The sequence below is a fragment of the Myotis daubentonii genome, chromosome X (genome assembly GCF_963259705.1).
Source record: "Myotis daubentonii chromosome X, mMyoDau2.1, whole genome shotgun sequence".
Classification (NCBI taxonomy): Eukaryota; Metazoa; Chordata; class Mammalia; order Chiroptera; family Vespertilionidae; genus Myotis; species Myotis daubentonii.
This window is the reverse complement of record NC_081861.1, coordinates 51,451,242-51,464,229: the sequence shown is the minus strand read 5'-3', so window position 1 is coordinate 51,464,229 and position 12,988 is coordinate 51,451,242. Positions and strand designations below refer to the sequence as shown.

The following is a 12,988-nucleotide window of genomic DNA, read 5'->3' as shown; positions in this document are numbered from 1 at the left end:
TCTGACCTGTTTATTTTGTACCATTGTTCTACTTTTTCTCCTTACACCAATTCCAAACTAAATTATTATAGCTTTATCTTGGCTTACATTGCATTTTCATATGCATTTTAGAATTATCTACCCAACTTTTAATTTTGGAATATTCCAGAATTAAGGCCCTGTTCCTCTTCTCTTCTAAGCTTATTCATTAAGTCTCAAGATGTTTTTAAAAATACATTTTATTGATTTTTTACAGAGAGGAAGGGAGAGGGATAGAGAGTTAGAAACATCTATCATCTGCCTCCTGCACACCCCCCACCTGGGATGTGCCCGCGACCGGAATCAAACCTGGAACCCTTCAGGCTTCAGGCCAATGTTCTATCCACTGAGCCAAACTGGTTAGGGTTAAGTCTCAAGATTTTATATACTATCTACTTGCCAATGTCTTCTACATTTATGTTTTCTGTCCAGATACAAGTCTTTTCCTCAAGATTAGTATATCCAACTGTCTACTTAACATTTTAAACTTCACATCCTGATTAAATTGAAGTCTTACCTCTACCACTTCCCCATAATTTTGCCAGTAATCTATTTCTCTTCTTATTAAAAGCAGGTCACTCTAGCTTGGGCTAAAAACCTTGACATCACCCTTGATTCCCCTCTCCTTTTGGATTCTGTATGTGATACATTATAAAATCGCATTGGTTTTACTGTAAAATCTGTTCAGAATCAAACCAAACCAATTTTCATCATCTTCATTTCTGTCAGTCTGGGATGAGTTGCCATTTCTCCTAGATCACTGCAGCAGTAACCTCTTAAACGGTTACCCGGTTTCTACCCCGGCCAAAATCCTTCATTTAAACCTTAAGGTATATCATGCTGCTTTTCTGTTTAAATTCTTCTACTAGATTCTCATTTCACTCATTTATGGTGCTTGTGTGATGCTTTATGATATGCTACCATTATAAACTGTTAACCTTCTGACCTGGTTCTCCTATCTCACTCTACTCCAGAAATCTGGTCTCATTAATTTTTCCTAGAATACTCTATAGTTATTGTGCATGTACCACATCCTTTAACTTTTTTATTATGTATCATCTTCTCACTAAAGTCTATCCTGACCACCCTATGTAAAATTGAATCCTGTGAACCATCCTTAGATGTCCAATCCCATTTTTCCAGCTCTACATTTTTCTATAAACATAATATATATATATATATATATATATATATATATATATAGATATATATATATATATATATATATATATATAATTTAATAAGTTGCCACCTTCATTATTTATTATCCCTTTCCATTAGTAGATTGTGAGCAGCTTGGAGACATGGATTTTTCTCTGATCTGTTTACCAATGTATCACAAGCACCAACAGTGCTCAGCACACAATAGACACTCAGTAAATATGTATCAAATAAATCTATTTTAGATATAGGCTTCTCTAACTACACTGTTAGGTAGCAATATTATTCCTTAGTGCTAACTTCTTTAGAACCTATCTAAAGAAGGTAGATGAATAATATATTTTTTATGATGATTTTCTCTAGGTGACAAAGGTGACACCTGCTTCAACTGTATTGGAACTGGTATTTCAGGGCCTCCAGGTCAACCTGGTTTGCCAGGTCTTCCAGGTCCTCCAGGTAAAACATCCTGCCTCTGGGAATTATTTTAAAAGATTTATTGGTTAGGTTTTTGTGTGCTTGTAGCTTTAGAATAATGCCAGTTTTTCATTTTATAGCTAGTCACTCATATCCTATATAATAAAAGGCCTAATAGGAAAATTGACCAAACAATGGAATGACTGGTCACTATGATGCACACTGACCACCAGGGGGAAGATGCTCAATGCAGGAGCTGCCCCCTGGTGGTCAGTGTGCTCCCACAGGGAGAGCGCCGCTCAGCCAGAAGCCAGGCTCATGGCTGGTGAGCGCAGTGGTGGTAGCGGGAGCCTCTCCCGCCTCTGTGGCAGCGCTAAGGCTCCCTCCCCCCACCCCAGTGCATGAATAGTTCATAAATATGAAGTGCCTCTATCTGCTATGAAATAAGTTATGCTCTTGTTTCTAATATCTGAAGCTACCAGCAGTTTTTATTAAAACATTTTGACAATATTAACCTAGGAAAAATATCTTCCCTATTTTCTATATGGTGAGAAAAATTACTTATACAGCATCAGACTTTTTTCTTCCAGAAAATTGGGGGAATACCTGGCCCCTGAGTATATTTTCCAGTGGTAGAGTTTAGTCATTGGGGATGTATCACATGTTGTCATGAAGGAATAGGACTTCTATAGGAGTTTGGTAACCAATAGCCAATATTCCTCTTTTTATATGTAATTTCTTCTTTCATGTTTCTAATCAAAACCATATTTAATATCCATTGACCCACAAGTCTTTTATTCAACTACCTCTTGGGATATCTCAATATTATATTATCTTGAAATAAAACTTTATGTCTATGTCAGGTCTTAAACTAGACACCAGATCTCTTACCTTTCTGTCTAGTCTAGTGTATCTGCCAAGGAAACCAATTCATTTGGCACTTGGAAAGTCTTATAATTGCCACTAGAAGTTAATAATCTAGCCTTGTGCCTTCAGTATAATGGTTCTCAAACTTGAGAGTGCATCAGAATTACCTGGAGGGCTTGCTAAAACCCAGATTGCTGGGCCCCACCCCCAAATTTTCTGATTCAGTAGATCTGGAGTGAAGGTCCAATAATTAGTAATTCTAACCAGTACTCAGGTGATGCTGATGCCACTGATTCGGGGACCCATTTAGGGAATGCCTACTTTAGTAATATTTCTTCTAGTCATTAAGTACCAAAAATTTCTCATAAACCAAATTTTAGGGAGTGGCAAACCAAATAAAGAACTGAAAAGGATGTAGGAAAATAGTTTAAGTCAGAACAAAGAAAGATATGCAGACTTTGCCTTTATCTCCTTCTCACCTTGGCAGAGTGGATAGTTAAAGGAGCCTCTGTGCATAGTACTTGCTAGCTGTGTACTCTTGAGAGGATTTAGAGTTGGAAGTACTTGAGAACACAATATTGTATGTAACATGAAATGTTAGATTTAGTTAAAAGGAAGGATGATTTCTTCATATTTAGAGCATAAAATCAGAAAACAAAATTGTGACCTGTTAAATGGGATTGAATGGGGTTTTTGTTTTAAAACTTGACTTCCTGATTTAATGATTTTTATATGCTTTGTCAGTGGTTTAACTTTAAAGCTCACATTATTGCATTATTTTGTGTGTGTGTGTGTGTGTGTGTGTGTGTGTGTGTGTGTGTGTGTGTATGTTAGGATCTCTTGGTTTTCCTGGACACAAGGGTGAAAAAGGACATGATGGTGAAATCGGTCCCAAAGGATTAACAGTAAGTTTTGAGTATATTATACTACAAAATAAGTTAAAGAAATCCATTTACACTTTGATTTCCACTTGTGGATATATATTAAAGAAGTTTAGTTTTTCTATTAAATTGTGATTTATTTGATTCCTTGATTCTCCCTGACTCACAGGACTCTCTTGATTAATAGATTTGTACACTACATGTTACTGGGTGGATTAATGGGATAAACTGACCACCAGGGGGCATATGCTCAATGCAGGAGCTACCATGATATGCACTGGCCATTTAAAGAGAAACGGCACTGTGGACCTGGTGCCTACAAAGCAACACTTGGCTTCCCCCAAGTGGGCTGCCACCACCCTGGAGCAGCAGCCCACCAAATCAAAAAATATGGCCCACAGCCCAGCCCAGGCCAGAAACGGTCACTGTGGGTGCCGGGTAATGATGTCACATAGCAACGCCTGGCTTCCTCTCCCTAAAGACTAGCCTCCATGAAGTTTCTTCAGACCAGGACCATGGCTTGCTTTATAGCCAGGTGGAAACATTTTACACTTTAACCAAATGTCTGTGAAGCATTTTCCTGTGCTGCATATTATTTGATCTTCACAGAGTCCTGGAGTAGGTAGATAGGAGACTCAGTGGAATCCTATCTTCTTTACATTAGCCAGAAAATTGAGATTTTTTAAAAATATATTTTTATTGATTTTTCAGAGAAGAAGAGAGAGAGGGAGAGAGAGATAGAAACATCAATGATGATAAAGACTCATTGATTGACTGCCACCTGCATGTCCCCCACTGGGGATCAAGCCTGAAACCCAGACATGTGCCCTTGACTAGAATTGAACCCAGGACCCTTCAGTCCTCAAGCCTACACTCTATCCACTGAGCCAAACCGACTAGGGCGAAAATGGAGATTTAGAAAGCTTAGAAACTTAACCCGACTAAAAAGAAGTAAGAAATGGTGGACCTTGAAAATGATTTCAGATTATTTTTTCACTGTTCAGAATATAGTCAAACACTGCTGCAGTTAAATATTTTACTCTTTGTTCTCCCTGTGTGATCTACAATAATAATCTGCTTCATGTTGATATTTACTGTAGTGTTGCTGACAATTACCTGAAAGAGAAGTTGGGGTGCTTCACTGGGCTTGAAAAAGTTTAGCTAAATCAGAAAGCAGGTCTAATTAAGCAAGTTTATTCTATATGTATAAAAGGCTAAATTGACTCACGCATGCATGATACATATAAAGCTCTCACTGGCACCAATCACATGCTTGTGTTTCGATCTGTCATTGTTGATCATGAATTTGGTTGACACTTCTATTTAGAGAAAGGGTGAATAGCGATATTAAAATATTTCTTCTAATTAATTTCCTTTCAATGTGCACAAATTCGTGCACTGGGCCACTACTAATATATACGTGTGTGTGTGTGTGTGTGTGTGTGTGTACATAAAAAGAAAGTGATTTTCTCTTTTGTTTTCCCCCCTTTCTTTATTTTATTTATCTGTTCAGGGCATACCAGGAGCTCCTGGTGCTCCAGGCTTTCCTGGACCTAAAGGTGAACCTGGTGACATCCTCACTTTTCCAGGAATGAAGGGTGAAAAGGGGGAGTTGGGTTTCCCTGGATCTCCAGGTCTCCCTGGTTTACCAGGCACCCCTGGGCAGGATGGATTGCCAGGGCTACCTGGCCCCAAAGGAGAACCCGTGAGTTGGTTTGATATTCTTGGTTTTCTAAGGCCAAATTGTTATTTAGGGATGTTTCCTAGGATATGCTTGTTGCTGACATGAACACCTAATCAATGTTTAAAAGAAAATGATATATAGAAATGATACTGTGTAGGGTTTCTTTACCACTCTTTTCTCTCAATTGTTTTATCCATTTCTTATTTTTAACCCAGTTTTTACTAAGTAATATTAGCTATGAATAGGTGGGCAGAAGGTTAAGATGCTTGTGGGTCAATGTGAGATTCCCCTTCTATTACCCCAAATGTCCTTGTCTGGGTTTATTTAGACCTAATGGCAGAAGTCTAATTTGCCTTTTATATATAGTAAGCTTAGAGGTTAGTGTGATTAGACAGCTATGTTAAATGTGCTATGGAACCTAAATGTTGAACATAAATGAACAGACTTATTTTGTGTGCAACATATAGCCCAGAATATTTAGGTAGAAAGTGTTATTTATATCAAATATTAGATAGACTGTAAACTTGACATACTAGACTATAAACTTCCTTAAGGCGAAGTGTTTTGTTTATTGTTATTCTTTATCTGTATCACCAGCATCTGGCACATAGCAGGAGTAAAGAATATTTGTTGAAGGAATAAATAAGTGAAGTGGTCACACATACCATTCCATAACACACATAAGGCTTATACAGCTTGTAAGAACTATTAATGGCTGTATCATTTCTCTAGTGGTATTCAGTAATACCAACCTACAGAGAGTTGTTATGTCTATATTTCTGTATTAAACTTTCCCTTTTCAGGGTGGAATTGCTTTTAAGGGTGAAAGAGGTCCCCCTGGGAATCCAGGTTTGCCAGGTCTCCCAGGAAATAGAGGGCCTATGGGCCCTCTTGGTATTGGCCCTCCAGGCCCAGTGGGTGAAAAAGGCATACAAGGTGTGGCAGGAAATCCAGGCCAGCCAGGACTACCAGGTGAGTATGATTGCTTTGTTTTTAATTTGGTTCTTAAAAGCAGAAGTGTGTTATCTTTGGCCACTCTTAACTTCCTTTCATAAGAGATATTTAGGCTTTTCAGAACTCCTTAGCAAGGGAATACAATATGTGTGCTTTTATTATGGGTGAGTTCCTCTTTATATGTTTTTCTGAATATCTTCATTTTTAGTGTTTCTGTTGTTTTTCTTTAAACATAATATACATACACACACACACACACACACACACATATATATATATATATATATATATATATATATAATTTTTTATTGATTTCAGAGAGAAAGTGGGAGAGATATATAGAAACATCAATGATGAGAGAGAATCATTGATCAGCTGTCACCTGCATGACTGCTACTGGGGATGGAGTCCACAATCCGGGCATGTTCCCTGACTGGGAATCGAACCGTGACCTCCTGGTTCAAAGGTCGATGCTCAACCACTGAGCAACTCTGGCCAGGCTGTTTTTTTTTTCGAAGTGCAAGATACCTAATGCAAAGTTTAGCAAATAATTATATTGGAGACACACATGTAACTACCACACACATCAGGAAACAGCACATTGCCAGCATCCTAGAAACCCCCATTTTCCTCTTTGTCCTTTCCTGATCATATCCCCTTCCATTTCTCCAAAGGAAACCACTGTCTTAACTTTTGCACAGTTTCCTTCCATTTAAACCCTAGTGTCATCACCTAAATATGAATTCCCAAAGTATTTTAAGCTTCTCTTTGAACTCTATATTAATGGAATTGTAAGATAAGTATTATTCATGTTAACTCTGTGTATAGCTACAGTATATTTATTTTCATTGCTGTTTAGTATCCTGTTGTGTGTGTGTGTGTGTGTGTGTGTGTGTGTATCACAGTTGATGTACCCATTCTATCATTAATGGACAATTGGCTATTTATAATTCAGACCTATTATAAATAATGCTTCTGGGTACACTCTGGTATACATACCCTGGTGTACATGTGCACACACTTTTCTGGAGGCAAGCATCAGCAAATTATAGCCCATGGATTAAAACTGACCAAACATTTTTTTTGTCATGAATGAAAGTGTTATTTGAACACAACCATTCACTATTGACTATGGTTGCTTTTGCACTACAACTTCAGTGTTGGGCAGTTATGATAGTAACCATGTGGTCCACAAAACATACAGTATTTACTGTCTGGTCCTTTACAGAAAAACTTTGCTAGTACCTGGATTAGGGTGTCTATTTAAGATTAGCATTTTCAAGGCATAGAATAAATGCATCTTAAGTTTTACTGGATAATTCTAAACTATATCCAAAGCAATTGTACCAATTTATATTTCTATCAGAAGTATTGGAGATTGTTTATTGCTCTACATCCTCATAAACATTTTGTATTGTCACACTTTTATATTTTTGCCAATTTTTTGAAATGTGATATATCTCATGGCAATTTTTTGTATCTCTATGGTTACATTAAAGTCTAGCACCTTTTTATATATTTACTAAACATTTTCATTTCCTTTTATGAAATGTCGATTCAAGTGTTTTCTCCAAAAAAATTTATACACAATTTGAATGATTATAAGGTCATTGTTTATTAACATAAAGTTCAATTTTAAAATTTAAAAGAATCTACAGAAGTGAATAATTTATTTGTCAGTGCCTGTTTTCAAACTGATGATGTTCTGGTCCAGGCACTGCTGATGACACAAAGCAATGGAATTGCAAATACCAATAATCATTTGATTTGTTTACTATTTGAGCTTCTTCAATTAATTGACGATTGCTGGTTTTGTACTGTAAAAACTTTGTCATTTATGTATCCCCTTAAAAAACAGTCTAGTGGCCCTTTAGTATATATTTTATTTGTTTAAAGCTTAGCTGGGCTTCACCCATTATTTCAAATCAGTTAAACCTGAAAAGGAGTGAAAATTAGGTGAATTATCAACTGTTAAAGTGTGTATACATTTTTGGACCATATATTTATTTATACACATACATATAGGTGTTTCTATGGAAAATAATATAATAATTAATAAATAATAATATAAGAATAAACTGTTTTATATACTCACAACTGTATACCTACTTTTGCACCACCCTATATATTTTATGTATTAGTTCTCTTCTGTTAGCTATTCATTTTGCAAAATTTTTACTCACTATAGCTTGTCATTTTTACTCTCTGTATGGCATCTTTAATGGACAGAAATAAATTAAAATGTAGTCAAATTTATCAGTCTTTTCTATCATGGTTAGTGCTTTTAATTTTATGTTTAAGAAATTTTTACTGGACCTGAGCCTATTTTAAGTCCTTATTTCAATTAATAAGAAGTAGGTGTACTTGAACTTTGCACACATAATATCTTAAGGAACCATTAGTTTACTTCAATTTGATTCTTTAAGGCCCTTTTTACCTATATTTAAAAATATTTTATAGATTCCATCTTTAATCATGGAAGCTTTTTAAAATTTATTTTATTGGAGTGACATTGTTTAATAGGATCATAAGTTTCAGGTATAGATTTCTATGATATAAGGTCTATATACCGCACTATGAAAGCTGTCATCTACTTTTCTATTTTTGAAATTTCATTCTTCCGTGTTTGGTATCTTTCTTGAATATATAATATGTGATTGTTTTTCTTATAGATTTTTGTTAGATTGCTTTTTCAAAAGACTATATTTTCTCCTTTGTGTTTTTAATTAGAAGATATCCTTAGTTAAGAGAACACTTATTCACTATTGATTCCCATTTGTCCTTAGGTCCTAAAGGTGATCCAGGTCAGACTATAACCCAGCCAGGGAAGCCTGGCCTTCCTGGTATCCCAGGCAGAGATGGTGAAGTAGGTCTTCCAGGTAGGTGAAGAATGTATTTGACCAGGTCTTCAATACTTATTGGCTTCTTTATATGAAGCTTTCCCTTTTAAAAAACTGTTGCTTCTCTCCTTAGGTGATCCTGGACTCCCAGGCCAACCAGGCTTGCCAGGAATACCAGGTAGCAAAGGAGAGCCAGGTATCCCTGGAATTGGGCTTCCTGGACCACCTGGTCCCAAAGGTATGTAGGAATGGGTAGCAGGCAGGATAGGTTAGCTGGTTAGTATGACATTATTCTTTGACATAGTTTAGTCAACAATAAAATATATAAATTGTACCTTTTTTCTATGTACTGTAAAGAATATAAATGAAAAGTCACAGCATGCATTAACTATACTTTCGTTTTTCTTTATTTAAAATAGTCCAGACAAGAAAATGTCTAAATTACAGATTTTTAAAAATTATACATAAGCTTTAAAAATCACAGTAATTATTATCTTTTGTGTTTACCATTGCATTTTTCAGGGCTTAGAACACTTCCTAGAACATAGTATGCACTCAATAGATGTTTGTTAAATGAATGGATTGCATTAAACAGAAAACATATTCATTGCACACATGTTACCAAGTAATGTGTTATTCTAAATCATATTCTCTTGACTTCCTGAAATTTTAAAAATCTGTTGCCTCAGTTCTGTTTTATTCCTCACAAAATTTATTCTCATGAAAGGCAAGAGTGTGAATTCTTCTGAGAATAGTGCTGAACATATCCTTACTCACTTACACTAAATGACTTAGAGTCAGATTAGACTTTTTGTGTTTTTATGTAATATCTTCGATTGTTTTAGCTCATTTCCAGAATTATATGGTAGACATTTTGTATACTATATTTAGATGTAAGCAGAAAAAAATATTTTCTGCATTTTTGTGTGAGATGCATTCCTTATGTTCAGTTTTGCCTCATAATAGCCTTCATTCCACTTTAGAAGAGTATATCTTCCACACATATTAACCTTTTATGAAAATTTTAGGACCATAAGGTGATTGAAATGGAATACCAATATCTGTAAGCTTGATCTTAAGTGGTCATCTAAAATGATATTGTGATTTTAACATCTTATTGTAGTCACTAAGCATGATTGGATAGGGTAAACATTGTTCATTTGGGAGTTTGGGTATCTTTCCTATAGTGTCTTCTATTTGGAGATTTAAAATGACTTATCATTTTACAGGTTTTCCTGGAATTCCAGGCCCTCCAGGAGCACCTGGGACACCTGGAAGAATGGGTCTAGAAGGCCCTTCTGGGCCACCAGGCTCTCCAGGACCAAAGGTCTGGGACATTTGTTCTTTTCCCCTTTTTTATTTCCCCCACCTTCTTTAGCTTTAGCTTTCTATTTTGCTCACGCATCATCCCAAGTCTTCACTAGATAAATAAACTTAACTGATTATATTTTCATTAAAAATATTTAACCCAAAACAGTCTTTAATAGTCCAAGAGGTCATATTTAAAGCCAAAAATTTTTTTGAACCTGTTTTATAGTGACCAATTATTTAATGAGATAGGAGATTATAGATGAAAGAATACAATCATCAACTCCCCCTGTGCTTCTCTGTAGTATCACCCACCCATTTTATGTTTGTCCGTGCCTCTCTGTGATGATTGGTTGAAATGCTGTTGAATATCATGTCAAGAACTGTCCCTCTGTCCCAGTTCTTTCCCAAATACATGCTGCAAATCACTGCAATCAACTTTTAATGATTATGATGATGATAAATGTGCCTGAATTACTTTCCATTCCTTTTATTATGTCTTAGCCAATTTAAAATTTTGTTCAGTCAACCTTCAGCAAACTGCTATGGTATGTATTTATCCTAACTGTCTCTCTATTTTCTGTGCTTAATTAATTTAAACTTGCTGTGTTTTCATCATTACAATTTTTTTTTCCCATGGCAAGAACAATTGACCATGATACCAGCTCTCATGAGAAGCAACTTCTCTAGTGATTAATTATTTTTATTTTATTATAAAACTTTTCAAATGAACAAAAAATTAAAAGAATAATACAATTAACTTTCATATATCCATCACTCAGATTTCAAATTATCAAGACTTTATCCTATTTGCTTCATCTATTCCCTCTTTCTTTGCTGAAATATTTTAACATAAATCGCAAAATCATGTCATTTTACCTATAATACTTCACTATTTATCTCTAAGTAAATGGACATTTTATACAAAAAACACAATGCCATTACCATACTTAGACAAATTAAAAATAATCATCTAATACTCAGTCTATTATCGCATTTCCTCACTTGGGTTTAGTCTCATTCTCTTTCAGTTATCTTTTTCTTGTCCTGAAACCAGCCCAAATCATTTAATTTGTTTTACTAAGCCTCATTTCCCATTCTTCCAGATGTTCTCTCCAACATACAAGTTACTTTTCATTTAATTACTCTATTTCATCACCCATAGGTGTGTGCGGGGGAAGTATTACATTGCATTTTATGCTCTAAATTCTCTCTTGTAAACAATCAATACTGAGAAAGTCATAGGAGTTTCTGTTGTGTTGTGTTATGTGTATGCTCTAGGGAGAACCAGGATTTGGGCTACCTGGGCCACCTGGGCATCCAGGACTGCCAGGGATCAAAGGAACACTTGGTCCAAAGGGTGATCGTGGTTTCCCAGGACCTCCAGGTCCTATCGGACACACTGGAATCGATGGGCTACCTGGACCAAAAGGTATGGAACGTATTGCTACTTTCAATTTGCTTTTAACTTTTGTAGATATTGAAAACTATTGGGAAAGTTTATGGGTGATAAGTCCAATTAAGTAAAGTCTATGCTGCCACTCTGTCCACTCCTTTTTTTTCTGTCCTTCATTGATATTGTTGTGTTTATTTTATTGTATATATAATATAATCATATATGTGCAAAAGTAACACTGAGGAATCTTTCTTTTACCCCATCTCCATCCACTCTGTTCCTCCTCATTCCATATATAGCTGTTTTTAATTATTTATTTAATTAGTTCTAGTGAGTGTTCCTTCAGACAAATATAAACCAATAAAATATACTTTTATTTCCTTTATCAAAAGATAGTGTACTACTCTTTTACTTTTTGAACTTTACTTGTTTTGTTAAATTATATACTAGATATCACTCCAGGTCAGTACATAGAGATCTTTATTTTTTACAAATAGCTTGAATTGCTTGGTTATACCATAGTTCATTCTAACAGTTACTGGTTTCTAGTTTGTTTTGTTTTTTTGACAAGTTTTTTTTTTTCTTATTAGAATTAACACAACAGTAAATAACCTTGTATATGTGTTCTTTCATATGGGTACAGGTGTGATCGCAGAAAAGCGTAAATAAAAATGGATTTTCTGAATTGAAGGGTAAATGAACCCCTAGATATTATTATATTCTCCTTAATTTGCACCATTTTACACTCCTAGCAGCAATGTATGAGTATTCTTGTTTTCCCACAGCCTTGATAAGTATGTTGACAAACTCTTGGATTTTTGCCAACCTGATGGAATAAGTAGGTATCTCAGTATAGTCTTGTAAACATTGTATTGAGAAAATTTTAAACAGAAAAAAAATTAACTGTACAATGAAAACTTATATGTCCACCACCTAGATTCTACAACTAACATTTATCTCTTCGACATTTTGTTTTTTAAATTTCTATATATAATGTAGGAAGTATTTTATAGTGACTAGTGTATAGCCATCATTGATATTATATTGTCAACATTTTACTGTACATGACTTATCACATATCTATCCATTGCTTTCTCCATTCATTGACTTATTTTTTTATGCATTTCTGTTTTTTTGGGGGGGTCTTTCTTTATTTTTTCCTTTATTGATTAAGGTATTACATATGTGTCCTTATCCCTCCATTGCCCCCTGACCGCCCCCCCCCCCCACTCATGCCCTCACCACCCTGGTGTCTGTGTCCTTTGGTTAGGCTTATATGCATGCATACAAGCCTTTTGGTTGATCTCTCCCCGCTACCTCCACCCTCCCCAACCTTCCCTCTGAGGTTTGATGGTCTGATCGATGCTTCTCTGACTCTGGATCTGTTTTTGTTCATCAGTTTATGTTGTTCATTATATTCCACAAATGAGTGAGATCATGTGATATTCATCTGTCTCTGACTGGC

At 35.5% G+C, this 12,988-nt stretch overlaps 1 protein-coding gene across 1 annotated transcript in view; it reads left to right on the top strand.

Annotated features, from left to right (window-relative positions):
• Positions 1-12,988, top strand: part of COL4A5 (collagen type IV alpha 5 chain) — a 337,925-nt gene that overhangs the window by 232,301 nt on the left and 92,636 nt on the right. Inside the window, exons 22-29 of the mRNA XM_059680111.1 lie at positions 1,543-1,635; positions 3,295-3,365; positions 4,855-5,046; positions 5,829-5,997; positions 8,766-8,858; positions 8,953-9,057; positions 10,049-10,146; positions 11,409-11,559. Of these exons, the coding sequence (XP_059536094.1) occupies positions 1,543-1,635; positions 3,295-3,365; positions 4,855-5,046; positions 5,829-5,997; positions 8,766-8,858; positions 8,953-9,057; positions 10,049-10,146; positions 11,409-11,559 (972 nt within the window). The remainder of the gene's footprint in view (positions 1-1,542; positions 1,636-3,294; positions 3,366-4,854; positions 5,047-5,828; positions 5,998-8,765; positions 8,859-8,952; positions 9,058-10,048; positions 10,147-11,408; positions 11,560-12,988) is intronic.